Source organism: Photinus pyralis, unplaced genomic scaffold, assembly GCF_008802855.1.
Source record: "Photinus pyralis isolate 1611_PpyrPB1 unplaced genomic scaffold, Ppyr1.3 Ppyr1.4_LG3b, whole genome shotgun sequence".
In the NCBI taxonomy this organism is placed as follows: domain Eukaryota; kingdom Metazoa; phylum Arthropoda; class Insecta; order Coleoptera; family Lampyridae; genus Photinus; species Photinus pyralis.
In genome coordinates this window covers 20,973,307-20,997,316 of record NW_022170510.1, presented here as the reverse complement: position 1 = coordinate 20,997,316, position 24,010 = coordinate 20,973,307, and the positions used below count along the sequence as shown (strand labels likewise).

At 36.1% G+C, this 24,010-nt stretch overlaps 2 protein-coding genes across 2 annotated transcripts; one reads left to right on the top strand and one right to left on the bottom strand.

The window, feature by feature from the left end:
• Nucleotides 1-1,708: 1,708 nt before the first annotated feature.
• LOC116167232 (polycystic kidney disease 2-like 1 protein) lies at nucleotides 1,709-13,694 on the top strand. The gene is made up of 14 exons (XM_031482507.1): nucleotides 1,709-1,846; nucleotides 1,902-2,012; nucleotides 2,068-2,207; nucleotides 3,437-3,574; nucleotides 3,623-3,747; nucleotides 4,087-4,311; nucleotides 9,245-9,473; nucleotides 9,530-9,766; nucleotides 9,815-9,904; nucleotides 11,824-11,976; nucleotides 12,034-12,245; nucleotides 12,997-13,127; nucleotides 13,254-13,326; nucleotides 13,377-13,694. Exons 1-14 carry the CDS (start codon nucleotides 1,774-1,776, stop codon nucleotides 13,492-13,494), a joined length of 2,055 nt encoding a protein of 684 aa, XP_031338367.1. The 5' UTR covers nucleotides 1,709-1,773; the 3' UTR covers nucleotides 13,495-13,694.
• An 837-nt stretch (nucleotides 13,695-14,531) lies between these two features.
• Nucleotides 14,532-23,251, bottom strand: LOC116166951 (uridine phosphorylase 1). The gene is made up of 7 exons (XM_031482174.1): nucleotides 22,875-23,251; nucleotides 22,672-22,795; nucleotides 16,069-16,230; nucleotides 15,827-16,012; nucleotides 15,633-15,771; nucleotides 15,392-15,585; nucleotides 14,532-15,341 (listed from the first exon to the last, which is right to left on the bottom strand). The coding sequence occupies exons 1-7, from the start codon at nucleotides 23,021-23,023 to the stop codon at nucleotides 15,159-15,161; spliced, it is 1,137 nt and encodes a 378-aa protein (XP_031338034.1). The 5' UTR covers nucleotides 23,024-23,251; the 3' UTR covers nucleotides 14,532-15,158.
• Between the last annotated feature and the right edge of the window lie 759 nt (nucleotides 23,252-24,010).

Below are 24,010 nucleotides of genomic sequence, written 5' to 3'. Positions count from 1 at the left end.
TCAACGATTACCATACGATTACAGCTACTAAAACTCGCAAGAAGTCTCATGACTTTGGTAAAAACCAAGTCGATGACAGATTAGCCATTACCAGTCAGTGGCGTAACAAGGTATTTTTCGAAGCGGTGCCGGATCAGGTTTTGGCGCCGTACCAGATTTTGGGACCTTATCACTTACCATTGAGGTCTAATTAATAAAACACTGTACATTTTTGAGAGAAACTTTACACAAAATTTTAAAAGCACTGCGCCCTTTCGAATTTTAGACAGATGCTTTGAATAACGAAATCTGTCACTCAATGAAGAATAGAAATACATTTATTTATAATGTTCAAGATAATGTTTTCAATTTTCGCGTCACATTTAGCTATGGCATAGAGTACAAGTCGTAGAAATGATTGCGTCTTAGAATAGGGGTACAAATGCTGGTCACACTAATACAGACTATTGTATAGATCACAAATAAAGTATTATTATTATTATTAGTTTAAATCTGCAGCCTTTTCCTACCGCTGTAACTTTGTTCTACAAGGGCTATCCAGAAAGTAACATACGTTTTGAAATAAAAAATTAAGAAAGTGTAAGAAACAACTGTTATTATATACACTCTTAGGCTGTTTTTCAACATAGTCGCCATTCATATTGAGGCACTTAACATAGCGCGGTACAAGTGTTTTTGGGTACCTACAAAGGCAATATGGTAGTTCCCGACAAGATCTTACTGATGGTGGAGTCAAAACTGGCTAATAAAAGTACTGATCTGCCACACAAAAATGCGTTGAAATCCCTTGGATCTAACAAGAAGACTTTGGTAATTTTTTTCCATTTTTTAACAATGTTCGGTTCATCCTAAAGGAGCGTAAATTCAGTTCTAATTATATTTCAGTGCACCCTATATTCGACTTTAGCAAAGTATTAGAATTTAACTGCCGTTCTTTTCTTTTATGACTGGCCTATACGGTACACCCCGTACTGCCCATCCCGACTTAGTGCCCTCGGTGCTTCAGCGCCTCCGGCGCGCCCTCCCGCCTTCAGAGCGCGGTGCCGCGGCACCTTTGGCACCTACCTAGTTACGCCACTGTTACCAGTTCATCAGTTACTTACGCGTTTTAAATTAATTAGCGGAATGTCTGATGTTTTCACCATCACATGGCCCTCCCTAAGTCCCTACCATCTTCTAGTTGGACCAGCTGTCGATTGTACCGTGTCTTTAAAATATATATCCTCTACCAAGAATAATATTTTTACACTAGTCCTACAAGATGGTAGGTAGGAACATATGTTATTATTAACATCAGGAAAGGCTTATGGAAAACCACTTCTTCCGCCTAGACCTTTCGTTAGAGAGTCAGATATTTTACCACCCCCTAAGTGAGTGGCGCTAATAACTTCTGAGAATAATTCAAAGTAGGTAATCCCAGTGGCTAATACACGAATAAAACGTTATGGTCTAACTTGCTCAGTACATCATCAAAAAGTTTCAGGGCCGGCTGAACCATGGTAATTCGAATTTCAATCAGTCAACTGAACTGAGGTTGAACTATCGTGCTACAACTGGCTCTACAATAAGTTATTGCCTTGCATTTTGTACATTCCTATTCGGATAATAAGCAAGTAGTTTTATCTACAGTGACTATTTTCCAAATCTAGAGGCATTGTTCAAGCACAACTTGTTTTTTTTTCCGTAATAAGTAGATATTGTGTCACATTTATGACTTCCAGTGTGTCAATTCTACTTTAGAATAAAACTGTTGATATTTACAAATCAAATAGAATGAAAGAAATCAAAAAGAAGACCCCAGAAGGGAGGAGATGCGATGCCCTCCGAAGACACCTTCGTTGCAGACGTAAATCCATTGATTCAATATTTCAAACATAAACTAACATTACACATCCCTTTAGACATATTAACGAGCAGCGAGATGCTTCCGGACAGTAGTGAACAGGCGGTGGTTAATGCTACAGTTCGAGAAATTGTTATACTGGCAGTATTTATTATAGTAATATCAGTCAGTAAGTTACTCTCATCATTTCAGCAAACGATATTTAATTATTTTTCCACTTTCAGTTTCTTTTATTATGACGACGCCTGCATTGCACGAATTTGGTAAATCTTTGACTGATGCTTTTACTAAAACAAAGTTTTCTGGTTACGGAGAATCTACTCTGAGTTTTTACGATATTAAAACTGCCAATGACTTTTGGACGGTGAGTAAACGTAAACCGGATGACATTAAATCACTTTGCACCAAAGACCATACAACTGTAGGTAACGAATATGAAAGGCCGAATGCACAAAGTTAATCAAAGCTTAACGGCGCTGTTTGATTAAAAAATGACATTTGCCTTGATTAAATTAGTTAATTTAACGGAACTGTTAACTGGTTAAACCCCGATTAAGCTAAAATTCGTATGCAGAAAAGTCAAGCTGCCTTTAATCATGGCAAAATTTAACCGGTGCTCATCGACTGATTAAACTGACAGTTCGATCATAATTATCAATTTGAACTTGCGTAATTTTTATAGAATAATTAGACCTATTTTAATAATTGTTCATCTGAGATTCTAATAGTATTTTGAGATATTCCTTGGATTACCTAGTGTTTCAAAAGATACATACATTTTCTTTAAATTCTCAGTTTGTGTTCAGTTCATTTTTTAATAATTTTTCATAAACAAATTTGGAAATAATACTTAATACATACGTGAAAAATTACTTTGTTGTGTTATTCCTTCCTTTTTATGTGGTCATTTTCATTGATCTTGACCTCCCGCTGTTAGACATTTCATCGCTCTTGTTATTTTCTTCGTCCTCCAATGAAGATGAAGCGCCCGTAAGGACAATAAGTTTTATAAGGGATAGAAATGATCGTTTTGAAATATACGATAATATTAATTTCAAAATGAGAATAACGGCGATACCATCAGATAGGTCAGGGTTATTTTTATAGGGATTGACATGACCAACCAAAGGTACTTAAAACGTTTTGGAGCAGGTTAACGGTCTGGTGTGCCATGTGGAAGAAAATGAGTAGGATGGGATATTTTGCCAGTGTTGGTCGTGGTGCTTTTGCTGCTTCCTCCTCTAGTTTTCTTTCTCCCTACCTTGGAAATAACAATGTTCTCTCACCCTGGTTAGTTAAGCAAGGAGTTTTTTTTGTTTTATGCATACAGATCGAATTTAATCAAAGGTTTAATTTAATCACACTGATTAACTATAACGGCCCGATTATTTATTGTTTGTGCATTCGGCCAAAAGTGTTTCACGATCTGGAAATTCTGACTTTTTTTATTTCGTTTAATCCCTGTCGACTAAGTAAATTTATGCATAGATTACCCTATAGGTAGGTAATCTGTGATTTATGTAATGGTACTTCACTGTAGGAACAGTCGCCGTTTGCAAGAGTACCTATCCAACTAAGTTAATTTGCTTTCAGTATTCCGAAACGGTATTAGTGAACTCCCTTTACAGTGAGAATTGGTATGATGACGTTAAGCCAATTAAAAAAATGGACGACGATGATCAAAACGCGTTATTAGAAAATGTTATTCTGGGTGTAGGCAGAATAAGACAGGTAAGATAATTGTTAAGACGAGAGTTTTATGTGTAAAACTCGTGTTAGTTACGGGTACGAAACAACTCCTGTATCCTTCACGATTACATGGTTCGCAACTTCGCTGCATGCTACAGTACATATTCCAAATCGGCGGAAGATAAAGATCCCTTTGGTCGTCGGCGTGGAACAGCGTAACTAATATCATTGAGGGAATCTAGACCACGACTTCTAGTGACCATACCGTTCACACAACTGCTAATTGTCAATAACGATCACCACCTAGCCTCCATCAATGACACTCAAATCTAAGATGCTATAATCTAAGCAGTTGCCATGACCGTCAAACAACTTGAAGTTGAACACAACCTCAATTTAAAAAATGATCCGTATTAATGTCATGTTGAGCTTGCAGTTATACTAAACATTGAGAATTGTGGTCCACTTCGGTATAGGTTGCACGATATGGTCATTCTTAGACAACGTGGTCAGATCATTTAAACCATCTTTGTTAATTCTTATAAACTTGTTAGCTGGACCTATAATTCACCAAGAGATGTAGGCAGCGTTTTGTATTATGGGACATTGGCAACATATGGCAGTGGTGGATATTATCAAAAAATGGAACGGTCGAAAGGCGCCACTCGATCCGTTATATTTGATCTAAAAGCGAATCTTTGGTTAACGAAAGGAACAAGGGCGATAATATACGAGTTTACAGTATTCAATGCTAATGTGGATTTGTTTTGTACAGCCAAGTAGGTACAGCTGTTCTGTGTACTTCAATGACATTTTTTGCATGCGTAAATCACTCACGCAATCAGTATACAGAGCAGATCTTTATACTAGACATGCGTAGAATTGTACCAAAGTACAATGCTTTCTGAATAGATAAGAGCTTGTTCTGCGCATGAGCGCACATTTTCGACGCACGAGCTACGTTTACTCTGGGTACGTTTAGATCTGATACTTAGTGATTGATATTACTGTACTGTGTGCACTGGTCCGTAGGCCAGAAAGACCGTACACAAAACACCAAAACAAAAACCTAGCTAGCTCTTTACCTTCACTTATTATCCCAACACAAAACTCCCCAATACAGAGTAGAGATTCGACTCTGCTCTCAGTTAACCTGTTAACTTCTAACAGGTAGCGGGTCAGACCAAATACCTTAAACTCCAAACTTAACTGCAAAATTTTGAATAATTAAAATGCACCTTGTGCAAGCATCCGAGCGAAAGACAGGTAAATTAGAATTGAACTCGTTAGAATGAAACAGACAAAAATTAATGTGAAAATTACAAAAATGCGATTTAATCGTATCACACACACAAGGAAAATGATACAAAAACACAAACAATTGTTACAAAAAGACTAAAATTAAGACTTAATTACTTACATTACTTGTCCGGGAAATGTAATCCAAATAAACAGTATCCTTACACAGAACACAAAAACAATTTTCAATGAAACACTCGATTAAACAATTACACTATAATGATCGGATAATCGCAGCATCTTCTTTTCGGGTAAACAAGGACTCAACTTCCAACTGAGTCACGTTGATAACTTATGGGGGCGCCGAACAAACACCTCTTCTTGCAGCACCTATTAGATGACCAAAACTTCAAAACGTCACAACGTAGATAAATAATTAGCCGAGAATTCGGCTTCCGGCTTCACACACGAAACTTATTCCAACTCACATAAGACCAAACTTTCAATGCTGGCCGTGACTTGTGGCAAAAAGCTGATTTAAAATTTCAACGAGACGTCATTTTACGTAGACTGTCGCTAAACGCGATTTAAAACTACAGCGGAATGTACTTCCGCTCTGAGCTTGGCCAAAAGCGACGCTCTCCCTCTTCTGAATCTTATTTTAAGCGAAACCCTTCTTCCGAAAATCAAAATTATAACAATTAAAAAAATATATAACAACCAATCATACACAGTTGACAACAGAAAATATCCCCTCAACTTACGTTAAAAGACCAAAATAATAGAGGTCGCATAATTTTACTAAACAAATTCTTATCAGAATTAATTAACTAAAATGCTAGGAAAAATAAAAATTCATCTTTTTTAGCTACACAGAAAAGGCGATGAATCACATCCGCCTGCCAATGAAATTATGCATTTACAATTAATAACAGATAAAAGCAAACAAAAATCCCGGACATTTCTACGTTAAATAAAATAAAAAGGTAAACAAGAACAACCTTGTCCGCTTTCTCGTATGACATAATAACTTCCATGCTGTTACATAGACCAACGACGAACAATAAAATTTAATTATGAATGTTAATTACACAAGAAGGAGACCGCCCTTATCCATCTTAATTAAATTTTCCAAAATTTCATCCTGCCGGACGAAATAACACAACAACACTATTTATGTCCAAAGACCCTAAGAAATAATTATAGTTTTCTTAATGTTTTATTGAAAAAGTTCCAAAATTCGAAGTACGAAGGTGAGCAGATTTGATCGCTTGATTTTTTCCTACGAGTAAAAAATAAGAGGAGAGAATAGAACGGTTTTGGGAAATAGCATAGCACGCAACGGAAGTCGTCATATGACTTCCTTTGCGCTGGTTAGTTATGTCGACTTGACTTATTATATAGCAGAAGAGACGATGTCAGTTTTGTTTTATTACACCACTGCCAATAATGACGCGTTTCCCCCCACTCTTATAACTTCCTTTTTGTCCATTTCCGTCTCGTCCCCTTTTAATGCAAGGTTCTTTCCTTTTATTTTTTACTCGTAGATTTTTTCAATTCGACGCACGATTTTAAAAGGAAAATCTTTTTCCGAGGGGTAAACCGCAACCCAAATTTTGTACACTGATTTCCTATAAATATTAGATTTCCTCTGAGTTCCTTCGAGTTCTTCAGAGTTCATTTGATTTCTTCGGAGTTTCCCTGATTTCCTCCGAGTTCCTCCGACTTCCACGACATACCTCTGATTTCCTTGGAGTTCCCTCGATTTTCTTTTGGAGTTCCTGTGAGTTCCTCTGATTTTTTAAAGTTTTTTAATTATTTCATTGTTATTCCGTTGATTTAGCAATTTCCTGGTAAGTAAAACCCGAGGTAAAACCATAAAAAAAATATAAAAGTGTCAAGTGTCGAGTTAAAAAGTAATCGTAAACGATTTACATAAAGCGCATTTCCACTTGCATCCATTTCCCATTTAAGATGCAACTTCTGTTAAAATCGTAAAAATCCGGCCACAAATATGAAAGATAGCGTTGCACATGGGCAATCCATTGTTGACGTGCTACTTCAATTTCAGTTTATGAGAAGAATTTCATTTCAATGCTTTTCTAAATAAGAAAGTTGGAACTGCGCATGCGCAAACCTAAATTTTAAAACTAATGTTAGATTTTCCTTTGTTCCAAGCGCCTAAGTATCAAATTTCACTTAAATAGTTCCATAGATAAAAAAGTTGGCACGGCGCATGCGCAAAATAAAATTTTGAAACTGGCGCTAGATTTTCCTTTATTCCAAGTGCCTATGTATCACATTTCATTTAAATTCTTCCATAAATAAAAAAGTTGGAACTGCACATGCGCAAAGCCAAATTTTGAAACTGGCGTTTTATTTTCCTTTATCCCAATTGCCTATGTATCAAATTTCGTTTAAATTCTTCCATAAATAAAAAAGTTGGCACTGCGCATGCGCAAAACGAAATTTTGAAATTGGCGTTTGATTTTCCTTTATCCCAAGTGCCTATGTATCAAATTTCGTTTAAATTCTTCCATAAATAAAAAAGTTGGCACTGCGCATGCGCAAAACCAAATTTTGAAATTGGCGTTTGATTTTCCTTTATTCCAAGTGCCTATGTATCAAATTTCATTCAAATACTTTTATAAGTAAAAAAGTTTGCAATTCGGTTTATAAATGGTCGAGATGCGAAAAGGGCACTGTGAATTTTGAATCGATTCGATTCAACTTTTGGCATTGCGTATTATATGGCTAAAGCTATGCCCATATTGAATTTCATGCAATTCAGTTCATAACTCACGGAGATGTAAAAGCGATCGAACATTTCTAAACAAAGTTATCGTTCACACGGACAGATAGATGGACAGACAGACAAAGGAACAGACGGAGAGACCAACCGGCAGGCGACAGATAGCAATGCAAAATTATAAACGATCTCTAGGATCGTTAATAAACGGCAAAAGTGTAAAATTATGGAACATGTAAAAAACGGTTTTTTGTTTTTTTTACAATAACTTTTTTTGTAAGCGGTACAGAAAAAATTCCTTCCTTGGTACAAGACTCGACACCATAACGAACCAAATAGCGAAAAAAGTAGAACAATAGCTCTTAAGATAGAACGTCGCAAAGTTAGCGGACGGACGGACGGACGGATAAAGACACGACCTTAGACGAAACACTATTTTATATTTTAATAGACCTATTTGCAATGAGAAAAACTCATTATTAAATGAGAAAAATACCATAAACAAATAAAAAAATTAGTTAAGACCAAATTAAATAATAAAATGCAGCACGAGTTCCTTTGATTTCTTTAGAGTTCCCTTGATTTCCTCGGAGTTCCTGTGATTTCCTTGGAATTCCTCCTGAATACACATGGAATTCCTTGGAATTCTTAGCTTTCCTAGGAGTTCCTCCAGAATTCCTATGATTTCCCATAGATTTCCTCAAACGTGTACACTGATTTCCCATCGCGGTTTACCCCTCGTCTTTTTCCCTGCATGATATTGTCATGATCATGCTGAGAAACGGTTTTTATTTTTTTATGCGAAAACTGCATCGGATAGAAAGAATAATTTTTATTTTCAAAGAAATCAGTGGCGTACCATCAATGTCTGCCAAAAATGGGCATGTGAAATTCCGTCCGAACGTCTTATAATTGTCGCTTTACAAAGCAATTTTTTAAGGGAATTTTTCGAAAGAAATTCCCCTTATGTGATGGTTTTGTCCGTCCGTCTGTCAAGTTGAAGGGTCAGAGCTATAAGACGTGTTTCCGAATGTGAGCCGGAGCCAAGTGTCAAAAAATTCTCCTACTGAACATCGTATGCGATTCTTCGTTTTTTTAAATTTCTTGAAAAACGTAAAATGTTATTATACTTTGAAAACAATGAGTTGTTGAAAACCGTTGCTAAATTTTCTTCCAGAGAGAATATGTAGGATTCAAATTACATCGTTGTTCTGAGAGAAAGGAAAGATCCACTAAGAGTGCGTTCATAAATGTAACTTTTAAAACTTTTTCATCAAATTCCGCGTACAATATTTTTCCACTGCATTTAGCAGAGACAGTTTCTGGGCTTTATTATTGTAGCAAATAGAAAAGTTGGAATGCGCATGCGCAATATTTTTTTTTAATCTGCATAGTTGCCTGAGGTTTAAAGAATATTTACTAATACAGAAAACTCGAAATTCATGTGTTCTTTGTAACAAGAGTTATAAAAGAAACCCTTTTTGGAGGTAATGGGCAGTTTTTGGGGCTGTAACTTTTTGGCCCGTTGGTCTACGTAGCCAAAAAACAATAGCGATCTTTCTTATATCCTGAGGAACATGCGTATTAATTCAAAGCGATCGGACGTTTCTACACAAAGTTATCGTGCACACGGACAGACAGACAGCAATACAAAATTATAAACGATCTCGAGTATCGTTAATAATAAGAGATGTTTATTGTATATTTAATACAGTATTTTTCAGAATTGTGTTTGAGTTTCCACCAACTGGAGGAGTACTGCCGTCTGTATCATTTAGGCCCGCGTATCTCCTACGATATCAAACGGACAAGAGAATTACCCTATTTGTTTTCGAAGGAGCGTATCTACTTCTTCTAGTATATTTCACAATAGAAGAAATTGAAGAGATAGTATTTTTTAGAATACGATATGTCAAAAACTTTTGGAATTACGTCGATTTAACATCCTTGTTGGTTAGTGAACAGTGCATACGTACACTATCTCATTCTAACATGTTGTTTAATTTTAGTTATCGTACGCCCTTATCCCTTTAAACCTATTGAGACAATTTGCCACCGATGCGGCAATAAAAAAACTGCGTATTGTCACTTTCGAACCAGAATATGGTAACTTTGAAGAAGCCACCGATTATCAAGTGCAGTTCGATTTCTGTATAGCGTGTGTATTGTTTCTACAATGCATTAAGCTGTTCAAGTATTTTGGATTTAACAGAAAGATGGGCCAATTAAACAGTACTTTAAAATACGTGAGTAATTTTAAGTTAATTCCAGTTTAGGGGTAATTTTGTTTTTAGTGCAGAAGTGGAATTTCTGGATACACACTTATGTTTGTCATAGTATTTTTTGCTTACGCCGAGCTTGGTTATTTACTCTTTGGATCGCAGGTACTTTTTTGTGTAAAGTATGACTGATGTTGTCTTAACTACCTAGCTGCGAAATTAGTCGTACTAAGTTAGTAATTTCGTAACTGGTTATAAAAAAGCAACTACTACCCGCTTTTTAATGCAATAGTGTGGGAGGTAATGTCGTGGCCAGATACCTTAACTGTAGAAAAAGTACTAATATGTGAGATTCTCCGTGATTTCATTTCAATCTTAGGGACTTTTCTCATTTTGAAAAAAGCTACAACACTCGCAGGTCTGGTATATTGTATTTATGTGCTACACTATAATAATTTAGTATAATTATACTAACACCAATGGTTTACAGTATCGCCTGATGATGGACGAGGCCGTCCGATTTCGATAGCGACCAACTAACATATTTCAATAAAAATTAGTGTAATACATTCGTCTACTACAATGAAATGAAATTTCATATACAGGGTGGGTGACTTGCGTAACGCATCATAGGGATTTCCATGTAAAATTCATAACATGCGATTATTGGCTCCCCAAATTATTTTAGAGCAAAAATGTATTAAGGTTTTTTTGTAGAAAAAAATTTTTTACGTCAATCAACCGTATTAGTTTTCAATTTTTTGCATAATAAAGACGGAAAATTGGAAAAATAAAACCCCCATCTTTTTCAATAATCTGTGATGCCATGGAATTTTGTAATACAAAACTACGCCAATATCCTTCATGCCACGGAATGTCTGCTATAAAACAATTCAAATTCGATCAAAAAGTATTATATTATACATCTACCAATTCAACATAAATAAAGACCAAATTACTAAAAACGGTTTCCTAATATAACAATTTACAATAAATGTTCGAATAAGTCACCATTAACTGCAAGACAGTAACCAAGTCGATCCATTTCGAACTGCTGCTAAGTGCTAATTGATAACTTGATATCTTTTTGTTTTAGAAAATTCCATGGCATCGCAGATTATTGATAAAGATGTGGGTTTTATTTTTCCAATTTTCCGTCTTTATTATGCAAAAAATTGAAAACTAATACGGTTGATTGACGTAAAAAATTTTTTTCTACAAAAAACCTTAATACATTTTTGCTCTAAAATCATTTGGGGAGCCAATAATCGCAGGTTATGAATTTTACATTGAAATCCCTATGATGCGTCACGCAAGTCACGACCCTGTATAGGTATACACTTTAAATAAAAGCAAAACTAAGATCATGTTTAAAATTTGGTTTTGCACATGCTATAGCCATACCCAGGAGCTCGTTTTCTATATTTTTTTAGTTTATTCCAAGTTCGATACCACAAATTATTCACCTGCCGTGCTACTAAAATTTTTAATCGCTTTTCTAAGTCCGAGAAGTCGATTCGGAACATTCGGAAAAAGTTGATTTAATTTTTTCACCAATAAAGCGAGCTTTTGTTTGTAACTAAAGTAGTTTGCATCAGAGATGATGTCTACGTCACTAGTTTCTGAAGCAACTGGAAACAAATTATTTATCCTCTATCAAGTACTTTCCGAAAATGGCAGGGCGGGGCAGTACAATCAAAAACAAATTTTTGTACATTGAATTTAGAAAAAGTTCGAGAGTAAATTGGTTCCTTTTATAGGGTTGCAATTTTTTCGCGACCAATTCAACGAGAATTCGTTGTCTGGAAATGAGAAAGAATTGTCGGATATGAATGGGCTGATAAAAATGCAAAGACGTTTGTTGAAAAACCGGTGCATCTGCATAAAAGGTGAAATTATGCAGAGATACCAAAACCTTCACAAACATTATTTCATCGATATTATCTTTCACACAAGATTGCCATACCAAATAGGCGGGGTTACATATTCGCACTAATTCGCACCCGATATTGCAATTTACGAGGCAATTTATTTAAGAAATTAAGAAATAATAAAATCATATTCTACTTTCATTTTGCACTTAGGTAAAGCGATTTTCCGGGTTCATCACATCAATGATTACGCTATTTCGAACAGTTTTGGGAGACTTTAACTACGCAGAACTGGACGAAGCGGATCGAATTTTCGCGCCAATATTCTTCATTTCCTACATATTCGTCGTATTTTATATTTTAATGGTAAGTAACAGTGTTGCTTTTGAGGAATTCAAAGTTGTAAACACTTTTTTAATTTAGAACATGTTTTTGGCAATCGTGAATGATGCGTATGCCGATTGCAAAGTCGAAATGGTTATAGGAGAAAAAAGTAAAAGAGGCCAATTAATGACAACGGCACTGTATAGCATTTTGAACAAATTTGTGATCACTAGAATATTTGTTCCACAATCCATCTTGCATCCCAAACATTATTATATCACTGTTCATAGAGCTGAAACGATCCTAAAGGCGTAAGTACTGTGGGAAATATTAAAGCAGGTGGATAGTTAGACTGCACTATATAGAAGCGTATATAATCGCTGATACTACATCGAAACTTATAAGTACTAGTATTATTACCACCAGCGACGGACCTATGGGGGGGCAAGGGGGGGGGGCAGGCTGCCCCTCCAACACTTAACTAGTTGGCAATTTTGACAAGAGTTGGTAATTTTCATTACCAGTTGGCGAATGCCGCGAAAGTAGGTAAATCGTAAATGTAATAAATCGACCATTGAAGGAATGAGGAATTGCGGCAAAATCTATAAAAAAAGACTCTTTAATAGGAAAGTCACTTCCTTCTTCAACACAAGGTTGGTATTTTGGTAATGCTTTTAATTAGTATTAGAGACCGTATACTGATATCCTACATTTTCCACATGATTTATTAGACTTGGAAATACCGCACTTAATACTTAATAGATACTACCCGTTTGAGTTGGAAATTTTTACAGTTGAGTTGGCAAAATGTCATGTCTGCCCCCCCAATTTTCTTGTCTAGGTCCGTCCCTGATTACCACCGTTTTATTATAGGTACAATGTTATAATCGTCGTGTAGTAGGTACCTATTTAGTATAGTATACCTACAATGATTATAACCAACATGCTTTTTTGGTTCCAACTGTCTCCTACTAAGTATACCTACTGCTTTCAAACTTTATTCTATGTAATACTATAATTTTCCAAAAAACGCAAACGTTTAGTACCCAACACATGTTTTAGCTGTGGTTATACCGAGCCCGATATTATGGGAGTCATATATAAATGCGGTGGCGATTATTACAAGAAGAATACAAAAATTGATGTGCTGCTCTTGATGAAGGAAGGGGATCGCAATGTTTATGAAGTGCCTCGTGAGTACCCAAAAACCTTTTGAATACAATTTCCCAATATAAAAACCTCAAAATGAGGTTTTGATGTTTTTGTAATGTTATTTCCTGTCGCAACATCTTCGCCAATCTTTTAGGATTTATTTCTAGCGATGCCTGATCTTCCGAAAAAGATTGCTGCTGCGAAAGTAACACCTATTATACTGGAATCAGAGTTTCTAGAGTAAGATGTGAGAGATTAATTCATACAATTATCTATTCTCTGAATTTTAGGCAAAATCAGAGAATTGAAGACATAGAATCGGAATTGGTAGACTTATCGGGTCAACTAGATGGACTGATACAACAAATTACAAATGCAGTATCTGGAGAAGATGAAGAAGAGGACTAACGACCTGCTCATTTGAAGTAACTACAAGTTGAAGTTACATAATATAGTTATGCGTTTAAGTTATTGCTTTATATTCAATTGTTACAGCTAAGCTAGACCTTTGAATCTAATTCTATATTCAAAGGCTAGACCCTTTGTACTACGCTGAAATTTAATCACTATATCTTCGTATATAAACGTATCCCAGGTAACGTTTGTTACGATTTCTTTATTACATAACTGAAAAAAGAATAATCATTACGGCGCCAAATATATTACCTGCTTACGACATCGTCTATATCTATTTATCTCCCTACCTTCGTTCACATACAAAAGTCAAAGTAGCCACGCGAAATGTGGGACTAAAGTAGGTACAACGGGGGTGTAACACTATGCGAGAAAATTTAATGAAGAATTCCAGGGCATTAAATTTGACAAATTATATTAATGCCAACATTGGATAATTTAACCTGTTTTGACAATTTAGCTCTTTTACACCAGGATACTGTATATTCGATATACAGTCTCTCGTTAGAATTCGTGTCCAATACATTTCGCAGACGTTGGGCATATCTAAACCTTGCGTAGTGAGTACTTTTTCGGCGAAGTATTTTCAGTGCTAATGAAAAAGTATCCTCCTGTAAACAGTTCCATATGACCCAGTAGCCCATCAGTCCCCTAACATGATATAAACACACCTAGTCCCCTAATGTCATAAAATGGTAGCGGTAGAAAGCATAGGGAAGCTTTGACCTTCACAAAACAAAACCTTCCTTATAACATCAGACATTTATTTAATAGGTAATTTTGCAAAGCTTTAACTTTGTTACATTAAATATCTGTAATATACGAAGTAGAGATTATACAACAAGAATAAGTACATTGATACAAAAAGTGTGTATATAAACAGTAGGCAGTTTTTGAAACATTAAAACTTTAATGCAGTTATACAACGTTAACATATTTCAAAAGTAAAATTTTGATAAAGAGGAAGTTGCTGCGTACATAAATATGTATATACAATTAACACAGTTGCTAATTGAGCTATCAATTCAGTATGCTTAACTTGTTTTATTTAGTAATAGGTCTTATACATTATAACAGTTTATAAATAAAGTAATACTTTAACAACTTGGTTCGCTTAATAATTTATACATTTCTAAACCTTCGAAATACAAGAAATCGAAAGGTAATATTCAGAACTTTAGGCTGTAATTTTACATATCACCATGTTTGTAATCGTTGTCTATACATTTTTCTTCTAAGTAACAAATGTTTATAATTACATAAGTCATGTATATTGTCAAAAATTTCCGTTCAAACATGATACTGTTAATTATACCTACCGATCAAATATCACACATTGCCATGCCTAAGAGGAATAAGAAGAGAACCCCAATATTGCTCTATTCTGAATTTTAGCCTGCCCTCCTCTTTGGCATGGCGCAGTGATACGTCATAAATATTTCACTAGTCTAGCTATGAATTTCAACAATAACGGCTAAGCAAAAGGATACATATCTACTACCTGCTACTTCCATAATTATTTAAGATTAAAGTTCGGTTTACGACGCCAAAGAGTGATACACATGTTTCGTTTATGATATGTTTCATTAGTTAACTTTAAATCACATTGATAACATGGAAAGCCACAATAAATAAATTCATAAATTTGCTAACATTACCTACTCAAACGTTTCCGATTCTTGCTGCACCAATTTAAAACGGCGCGGGCTTTTTACGCTCATTGATCCATGTCCTTCAAAAGATGTTCGTCCTTTCATTTGCAAATATCTTTTAATATAACGCGCGACTAGCTTCTGTGGTCGAATTTGCCATTCGTTTGCTACTTCTTTTGGTGCCATTACCTATAAGATTTGTGTAGAATTTAATTACGTAACGGTTTGAAACTAACTACCTGATCACCCTTCAGCCTGTCTAGCAGTGTAACGCAAACGATGGCGGCTTTAATACCAGCATGGTGGGTAAGGGCAGCAAAAGGGATTGCTTCCATTTCTATGTTCACTACGCCTTGGTTCCGTATTTGCTGCAAATATTCCATTTTATCTGCTTCAGTGTATTCACAAAATGCACCATCTGTCCTTCCTTGTCCTGAAAGAAATCTAGCATAAAAGTTCTCAAGTCTCATCTGTTTTTACCTTCGTAGAAATCACAAGTGCACATGGTTTTTCCAGAAGTTGTTACATAGGGGTCTTCAGGGTCTGCTAAATTCTTCAATTCTCTGACGAGTTTCCGATCAAATTTTGCAGGGCGCTTTACAAGTTTACCGAGCATTGGCTAAAAATGTTCAACACAGTTGGTACAAAAATTGGGACTTTTAAAGAAAACCTACCACTTCATAATAATTATTCATCATTGCGTCTACTGCTTCTTCGGAAACAACAACGGTTCCACCTTCTAAACCAATTCCTCCACAAGTACCGATCCGGAAAAATATAGGATCCTTGACTTTCGCGTGATACATTAATTTAATAATTTCGTGAAGTAAAATACTAATTGATGGCACTCCCATTCCGTGCTGTAAAATATTTCAGTTGACTCCCGAGTATAAACTCAGTAGGAAGTTTGACTTACACTAATGGAAAGAACGGGTCCAACCTTATACATGCAATACCGATAGGAATATTGACTAATATCCAATAAAGTTGTTCCAGTGGGGAGTTTATGTCCAATTTCCTCCATAATAAAGTTCGCAAACGATTCCATCCGTTTAGGAGTTCCGCCCATACATACAAACTGAAAGGATAATAAAAATTAATAAAACCTGGATTCTCAATAAGGTCGATGAATTTGAAATGAGTGGTCGCATTTCGCTTCACCAAATCAGTCCAGGGGTGAGCGATAATCGATTACTATAACAATAGTCGATTCAATTGATTATTAGCTGATTAATAAATAACCATAATGGACTTTTATTAATCAATTATGAAATAATCTTATTCAGGATAATCGATGAGAATGAACTCACATAATCAATTATTTATATGAATCAATGATAAGGCATCCTTCCCATAATAATAATACAATTCACACGTTATGATTTATCGCAGAAATCTGTGATTATATGAATAGTGTCATATCAGCGGCATTATTTTTGTTATGGAATTTAGTTGTCCTTAATAAATGAGAACAAACTATATATAAATATACAGGGTGACAATTTGAAAACTTACCACCCCCCATATCTTAGTAAATAAACGAGATATTTAAAAAAATCAAAATCCGTTTCGGTAATTCGGAGGGGGAATCACAATGACATAGTTAGCGACGCACCCCCTCCAACCCCTTGCGCCCCAGCCACCCCAACTTTTAAATCTTAAATAGTGACCCCCCATGTGTGATACGTCGTTGGAAAGCTCTGAAAAAATGCTTTCCAACCATACCACATAGCATTACATTTAGGTTAGTAATTATCGTGCAAATCAAAAAATAAACTAATATGATACATTTGAAATCTGTCGTATTTAAAACGCAACCGGCGAACATTAGACGAACTAAGACAGAGAATAATTCAAGAATGTCGAAATATTGCAAAACCAACATAGGAAAGGTTCGACAAGAGTTTGAGAATAGATTACAACTGGCGATCAAAAATGAGTTGCTGTCGAGTCGGCTTTGGAAGTTCAAGTTAAATACGATTTTCCATGTCTATTTTTTGATTTCCACGATAATTACTAACCTAAATGTAATGCTATTTGGTATGGTTGGAAAGCATTTTTTCAGAGCTTTCCAACGACGTATCACACGTGGGGGGTCACTATTTAAGATTTAAAGTTGGGGTGGCTGGGGCGCAGGGGGTGTGAGGGGGTGCGTCGCCAACTATGTCATTGTGATTCCCCCTCCGAATTACCGAAACGGATTTTGATTTTTTTAAATATCTCGTTTATTTACTAAGATATGGGGGGTGGTAAGTTTTCAAATTGTCACCCTGTATATCAGTAATACATTGATAATAAGGTTAGCGTTAGGGGCAAATGTAAACAAAATTCAATGGATTTAAATTGTTGTACGTACTATTACCATTGAATAAATGTGGTTTTTATTCAATGATAAACCCAATAGAGACCTTTCATCATTTCCATGAACTTGACAGGCCTACTACAGCAGACCATATTTGTGGGTCTGCTAACTTCATGCCAGCAGACCCATTTAAGAAAATCGATGCAATCTTTACACTAGTTAAACTAGCAGCGTTAGTGCTCGTTAGTGCCGCTAATATAAACGTTAGTGCTCAAAGTGTAACAGCTCAAAACGTTGTAAAAAGGGGTCTGCTAACTTCATGCAGCAGACCCGCATTTGTCAAATTGGCCCTGTCCTAATGCGAATTTGAAGCACCTCGTTAGTGGCCGTCAGTGCTTCACATGCAAACGTTAGTGCTGCAAGGGAGCCGCACCAAATAGGTACCATACCACCTCAAAATTAAACTTGACTTATTGGGACCTGCCCACTTCACGCCAGTAGACCAACGAACGAAATCCGTTTGATTTTCTACTTTAATCGACCGGTAAGTATTAGTGCTCGTTAGTGCCGCCAATATAAACGTTAGTGCTCAAAGGTGTAACAGCTCAAAACGTTGTAAAAAGGGGTCTGCTAAAAAAATTAAAAATAGTTCCAAAATACATTTCGTTCATTCTCTTCGACTTTTTTTTGGATTGGAAACAAATTTTGCTAGTTGTTGTGTTGTCAGCAGAACCTAAAAGTTATAGTTAATTTTTAAGATGCTTTGGTAGTTTTTCGACACGGATCCATTAAAAGCACTGACGTTTACAAGTGAAGTCCTAACGAGCACTAACGAGGAGCTTCAGATTCGCATTAAGGCAGGACCACTTTAATAAATGTGGGCGTGCTGCATGAATTTAGCAAACCCATAATTTCACGCTTGAGCTCTTGCGCTTTGAGCACTAACGTTTTTTTCGCGACACTAACGATCACTAATACCATTGAATAAAAACACTATAAGAAGCATAACCCCGTGGAAATAAAGCGCGACAGAGATTGAACTGAGAATATAATGGGAACACTGTCAATAGTGTCGATTCTTGAACTGAGAAGAATGAAAATTTGCTTTCCCCCTATTTACCTCAAAGGTTATAGTTCGGGGCCCCAACCAATGCGGGTACAAGGGGATATGTCGCGCTTTCTTCCATAAGCGTTAGGCTTCTTATAGTGTTTTTATTCAATGCTAATACTGATAGATCGATTAAAGTAAAAAATCAAACATATTTCGTTTGTTGGTCTACCGGCGTGAAGTTGGCAGGTCCCAATAAGCCACGTTTAATTTTGAGGTGATTTGGTACCTTTTTGGTGCGGCGCCCTTGCAGCACTAACGTTCGCGTGTGAAGCACTAACGAGCTACTTCAAATTCGCATTAGGACAGGGCCAATTTGACAAATGCGGGTCTGCTGCATGTAGTTAGCAGACCCCTTTTTACAACGTTTTGAGCTGTTACACTTTGAGCACTAACGTTTATATTGGCGGCACTAACGAGCACTAACGCTGCTAGTTTAACTAGTGTAAAGCTTTCATCGATTTTCTTAAATGGGTCTGCTGCAGTGGCGTAGCTATCGGGGTAGTAGGGGTTGCAATTGCTACCCGGCGCCAAGTACCGAAAGGCGCCGCGGTTAGTATCGTTTATTGGTTTATTTATTATATTACTTACATTTACATCGCGGTTGGGATTAATCAGAGTAGCAAAAATTCAACAAAAATAATCTTACAAGATTTAAATTTAATTATCTAACTGTGATACAGTAAACCTGTAAGCTTATGTATAAAAGAAAGACCTTTATTTAACATAAAGGCCTATTGTATCTCGAAACTTGACAATATCACATTTCAACTAAATGAAGTCATGCGAGGTGCACGTGCAAGGATGCGATGCGAAGCATTGAACGTTATCATTATTGCCCTGCACCTGCATGTGTATGCGTACTAAAATAAATTGCTAAAATCTTTATTTTTTATTTTTGGAGAAAGGCGCATTAATTGTTTTGCTACCCGGCGCATCGTACTCTAGCGACGCCACTGGTCTGCTGGCATGAAGTTAGCAGGACCACATATATATTTTAAAATGTAAGTTTCCTTTTGTGCACTAACGATTTCTTCAGCGGCACTAACGTGCACTAACGGAACACTAACGATATGAGTAAGCAGAACCATGGTCTGCTGTAGTAGGCCTGCCAAGTTCATGGACATCCTTTGTCCTTTCATACCCATATTACTATGGTGCAGTTCTTTAAAAGTTTGCGTCGGATAGAACTATAAACGCATTGCTCAAGTGCACCATTTGACCGTTAGGTATACGAAATAGGTTATAATACTATGAAGGAAAATCTCTTTTTTTCAATTCCATATCCGTATTTTTTATGAAAGCTCCCGCTCTAACAAAATAGAATATTTATCTAATAATAAATAATTGATGAAATGCATTGTCTATGTAAAAGATCCGCTACTGTAACAAATCTGCTTGAATACGAAATGGTAGCACCTCCCAGTCAAAAGTAGCTAAACATGAACTAACAGACGAACAAACCACCAGGCGCCGTCGGACGTGCCCGATTTCATTGGGTGATAGAGCGAGTGAGCGAGGGTCTGACAGTGCTGTATTGGAGGGTATACGCGGGTATACGCCGTATGTTTAAAAGTTGTATAACGGGCGATCAAAAATGAGTTGCTGTCGAGTCGCCTTTGGAGGTTCAAATGAAATACGATTTCACATGTAAACAAAAATTCCAAAGGTGACTCGAGAGCAACTCATTTTTGATCTCATAGTAGAAATGACAATTTGCTAAATACGTAAATATACGAGCGCATACTAACTTTAAAACATTGCTGAAAATCTTGTACTGATAATGGCGTGTTATTCTTTACGCTGATTACATTAGAACCTGTTGTTACTGTTACCGTAACTTCTGGGTAACCAGTTTTGAAAATCCAGAGAGTCTGGAGTTCCCAGCAGTTTCTAGCGCCCCACCGCCCGAAGAACATCGATCAGCAGATGACACTAGATGAAAAAATTTATTCCCCCTACGTTCGCAGATAGGGCACGCGAATTTCTTTTGAGAAATGTTATAACAATTTATAATACTTATGTACGATTATAACAATCATTCTTAATACCATTGTATATATAATAAATGTAAATATAAAAATAAAAGCAAAATAAAAATAAAACAAATACGTTCTATGGTTTTGAACATTTTTATAGTTATTGTCGAGGTTATTGTTGAGGAAGTGTCCTTAATTTGGTAGACTACGAACTTCAAAAAACAAAAAACCCTGTTTTGTACAAAATTACGAAACTTTTTTAAACCCCTTGGAACTCCTCCCAAGGGTAGGTACTCCAGGTATTCCATAACTCGCGTTCAAACCGACGCCTGCGTATACCCTTACCTTACCACTACACCACTGGCGAGAAGCTATTTGAATGGGGTGCGAGTCTACCTGCAGCTGCGGTCATACCCTTTCAGTTGGGAGCATTGACTCAGACATGGTCGTGAGCATCGAGGATTGGTTGTAGAACAATTGTAGATTGCTTTCTTATTCGCAAGATAGTGACGAAGGAGCGCGAAAGGCAGGTTCTAGTCTAGTCCTTCAACATCCTCAAAGTTATTAGTTTTTAACAGAAACGGTAATTAAACCTCTCGCCAGGAAAGATTTCCGATCACAGAATACCTGATCCCGGTCTACAATCTATGTTCTTAAGATGCGAGCGACTTCCGCGATAGTATCGTGTCAATGTTGAACGAAAAGACTTTTCGCTGAATAGATTGTAGTGTAGACCGACAGAAAGGTGTGCTGTAACCGGCAATTTTTCCTGGCGAGAGTAATAAGCATAATACTGATAATACTTAATATTTAATTCAGGTATACCAGCCTGAAGTAGGCTGTGAATTGTGATCACATTTTATCATGTCAACTCTACTCTACTACGCTTTTGCTTCTCGTAAACTGGTAAAAAAATTGAAAATGGATCTCTCATATTTATGTCTCTCGATAATATTATCTATCTTTTTAGTTTCATTGTTGAGCAATTGATAATTATCGATAAGTTATCGTTATCGATTAATCGTTTTTTGTACAGCACTACTTTTAAATGACTAATTATCGCTTAATCAATAATTATCGAAGATTATGGATTAATGGTTTTTTTTGCACAGCACTGCTTTCAACTGAAAGCGCATGAATGTAGCTCCATATAGATAGACTCGCTCTCTACTAATGTAGTCCCCCTCTCACCCGCACCGCGACTCTCTGAATTGCACATTTTTCTGCAGCATCTGATATAAAGAACCTTTACTTTATTAAAAATTTTAGATCGATAGCAACTGGGAGCTTTCAGTATAATGTAATTTGAATAACGGAGGTAGCAATTGTACCTACCGCTACCTTTTCAGTTTTTTAGAAAAACCGAAACATACCTAGGCTAGGACGGTAGGACCATTTCTTAGTCAATGTTTATTTAGAAAATGATAACTGTATTCCTTGGAAGAAGAGAATGACCAGATGGACTGGGTACAGGCGTAATTTGGTAAAATGCGCTAAAAAGTAGGGTCTAAGATATATAAGTTTATGAGAGCAGAACATGTCGACACTGAATGTTCGAGGTTATACTTTTTTGTAGAATCATGCTTGCGGAAGCATTAGAAAACTATGATTGCTACTTTCCATAATTTTTTGTGTTGTTAGGTTAAAGCAATGTCAATGTTACAGTAGATTAATCAATAGGCTGGTGTTAATCGAGAAGAGAGATTAAAAGATCATTTCATAAAATCTCCATCCTCTGAATTTTATATTGTACTTTTACTGAATAGTTTCTTATGCAATCCCTTATGTCCATTATGGCACAACTGCAGTGTACTGTTACGTAGAGCGCTCGTATTATCTAATTAATGAATGTTGCGGCACGTAACGCAATTTTACCATTGCCATTGAGTAACAATCGAGGTAACACTCCTTATTCAATGTTTCTACGGTTTTTACGTTCTGATGTGTAAAACGCGCAGCTAATAAACGTAATGCCCATAATTATCTCAGTGTTTCATTTTGAGAATTATACGTAATTTGAAAATTTCCATAACAAGAATGCGTCATATAAATAATTGAGACACTTTTTGCTTGTTTGTGTATGATAACATTGAATTCTAAACAAAACTAAAGCAAAAATTCCACTTTTACCTTAACGTCTCCAAACATTTCGACCAGATCATGGGATTCACTGCCCAGCGCCAAATGGTAAAGAATATCCTGATCCATGAGTTCAATGTGAGGATTTCTAAGCCTAACGGATCCATCGGGATATCTGCAATAAATACTTCAATTTAATATATACGCCTAAGAAGCGATGCAAAAAAATTATAAATTAAATTTGAAAATGTTACCGATTATTTTCTGCGGTGCATTTGTTGCCAGGGCAGCAGTATTCCTGGCAATTCCCATTCCGAAACTCTTCACCATTTACTTTATTGTAAGAATGGTCGTGTTCGTCATGGTTATCATTTCCATTAACTACACCTTTAATTTCGGGCATTGTTACAGTCTGTTAAAAACGGCTTAATTTCGAGTATGTTAATTTGGCACTGTATCGTTGTTAACTGACCACTTACGATTTAATCAACTCAAATGTATGATAGTGCAATCAATAAATATTGCCAAAGCGTTACTCAATTGGAATACTGACGTACGATACTGATAATTCTGACCTAGACAGATTGAATTCGCGACTATTACAGTGTAAGTACCAGTTGTACGTTACGAACGAATGTTTAAGAATGAGTCGCTTAACCGCTTAACGGTTTTTCTGTCCACTGCACAATAGAGGCCTTGTGTAGCGTAGGGGAAACCGGTAGTTAAAGTACTTACGACTTGCAGGAAAGCAAACTGTAGGTATAAGGCAGAATTCATAAGAATAGATAAATTGAAAGTTTCTACTGAAGCAAATCAAACTTATGCTATATTATTAATAATGGTCATTTATTGAAGGATAACACTGTACATACTAAACAGAATTCATTACTATTTCAATTATGGGGGCTCTTGTAATTATACCAATCATACTTCATTATTGGTGGTATTGATGCAACGTTTCCTAAGTAAGGTTTCAGAATTCGTTGTCAAGAGTTACCTAATTTACATAGGTAAGACAATCTAGAATAAAACTATTTTTACCTTTTTTATATATCTTATAAAATTAAAAGAAACTGTACAACCTTTCTGAGATTCACACGAGATAATACATGTGGTCAAAGAAACAACGAAAACCACAAACAGATAACATTTACTTCGTTGCCATAGATTCAGATAAACGCAACATGGTGAAAGGAACTGTCGATATCGATATCTTGTACCTGCTTCAAAATATAAAATGTATTTCAAGGAAGACAAAATCTTGAAACGAACTACGATCTCGTGCAATTCGCGTTTGAAGATTTGACTCCACCATCAGTTAGATCTTGTCGGAGGATACCACATTTCCTTTTTCGGTGCATACTTATATTACACCCACATTTTGGTGGAT

Coding starts and splice junctions, on each gene's coding strand:
- LOC116166951 (XM_031482174.1), bottom strand. CDS start 23,023: ATGCCCGAAATTAAAGGTGTAGTTAATGGAAATGATAACCATGACGAA. Junction 22,796..22,874: donor TGCACCGCAGAAAATAATCG/GTAACATTTTCA, acceptor TATTTATTGCAG/ATATCCCGATGGATCCGTTA. Junction 16,231..22,671: donor AAATGTTTGGAGACGTTAAG/GTAAAAGTGGAA, acceptor TTATCCTTTCAG/TTTGTATGTATGGGCGGAAC.
- LOC116167232 (XM_031482507.1), top strand. CDS start 1,774: ATGAAAGAAATCAAAAAGAAGACCCCAGAAGGGAGGAGATGCGATGCC. Junction 3,748..4,086: donor GGTCGTCGGCGTGGAACAGC/GTAACTAATATC, acceptor TAAACTTGTTAG/CTGGACCTATAATTCACCAA. Junction 9,905..11,823: donor ATTTACTCTTTGGATCGCAG/GTACTTTTTTGT, acceptor TTTTGCACTTAG/GTAAAGCGATTTTCCGGGTT.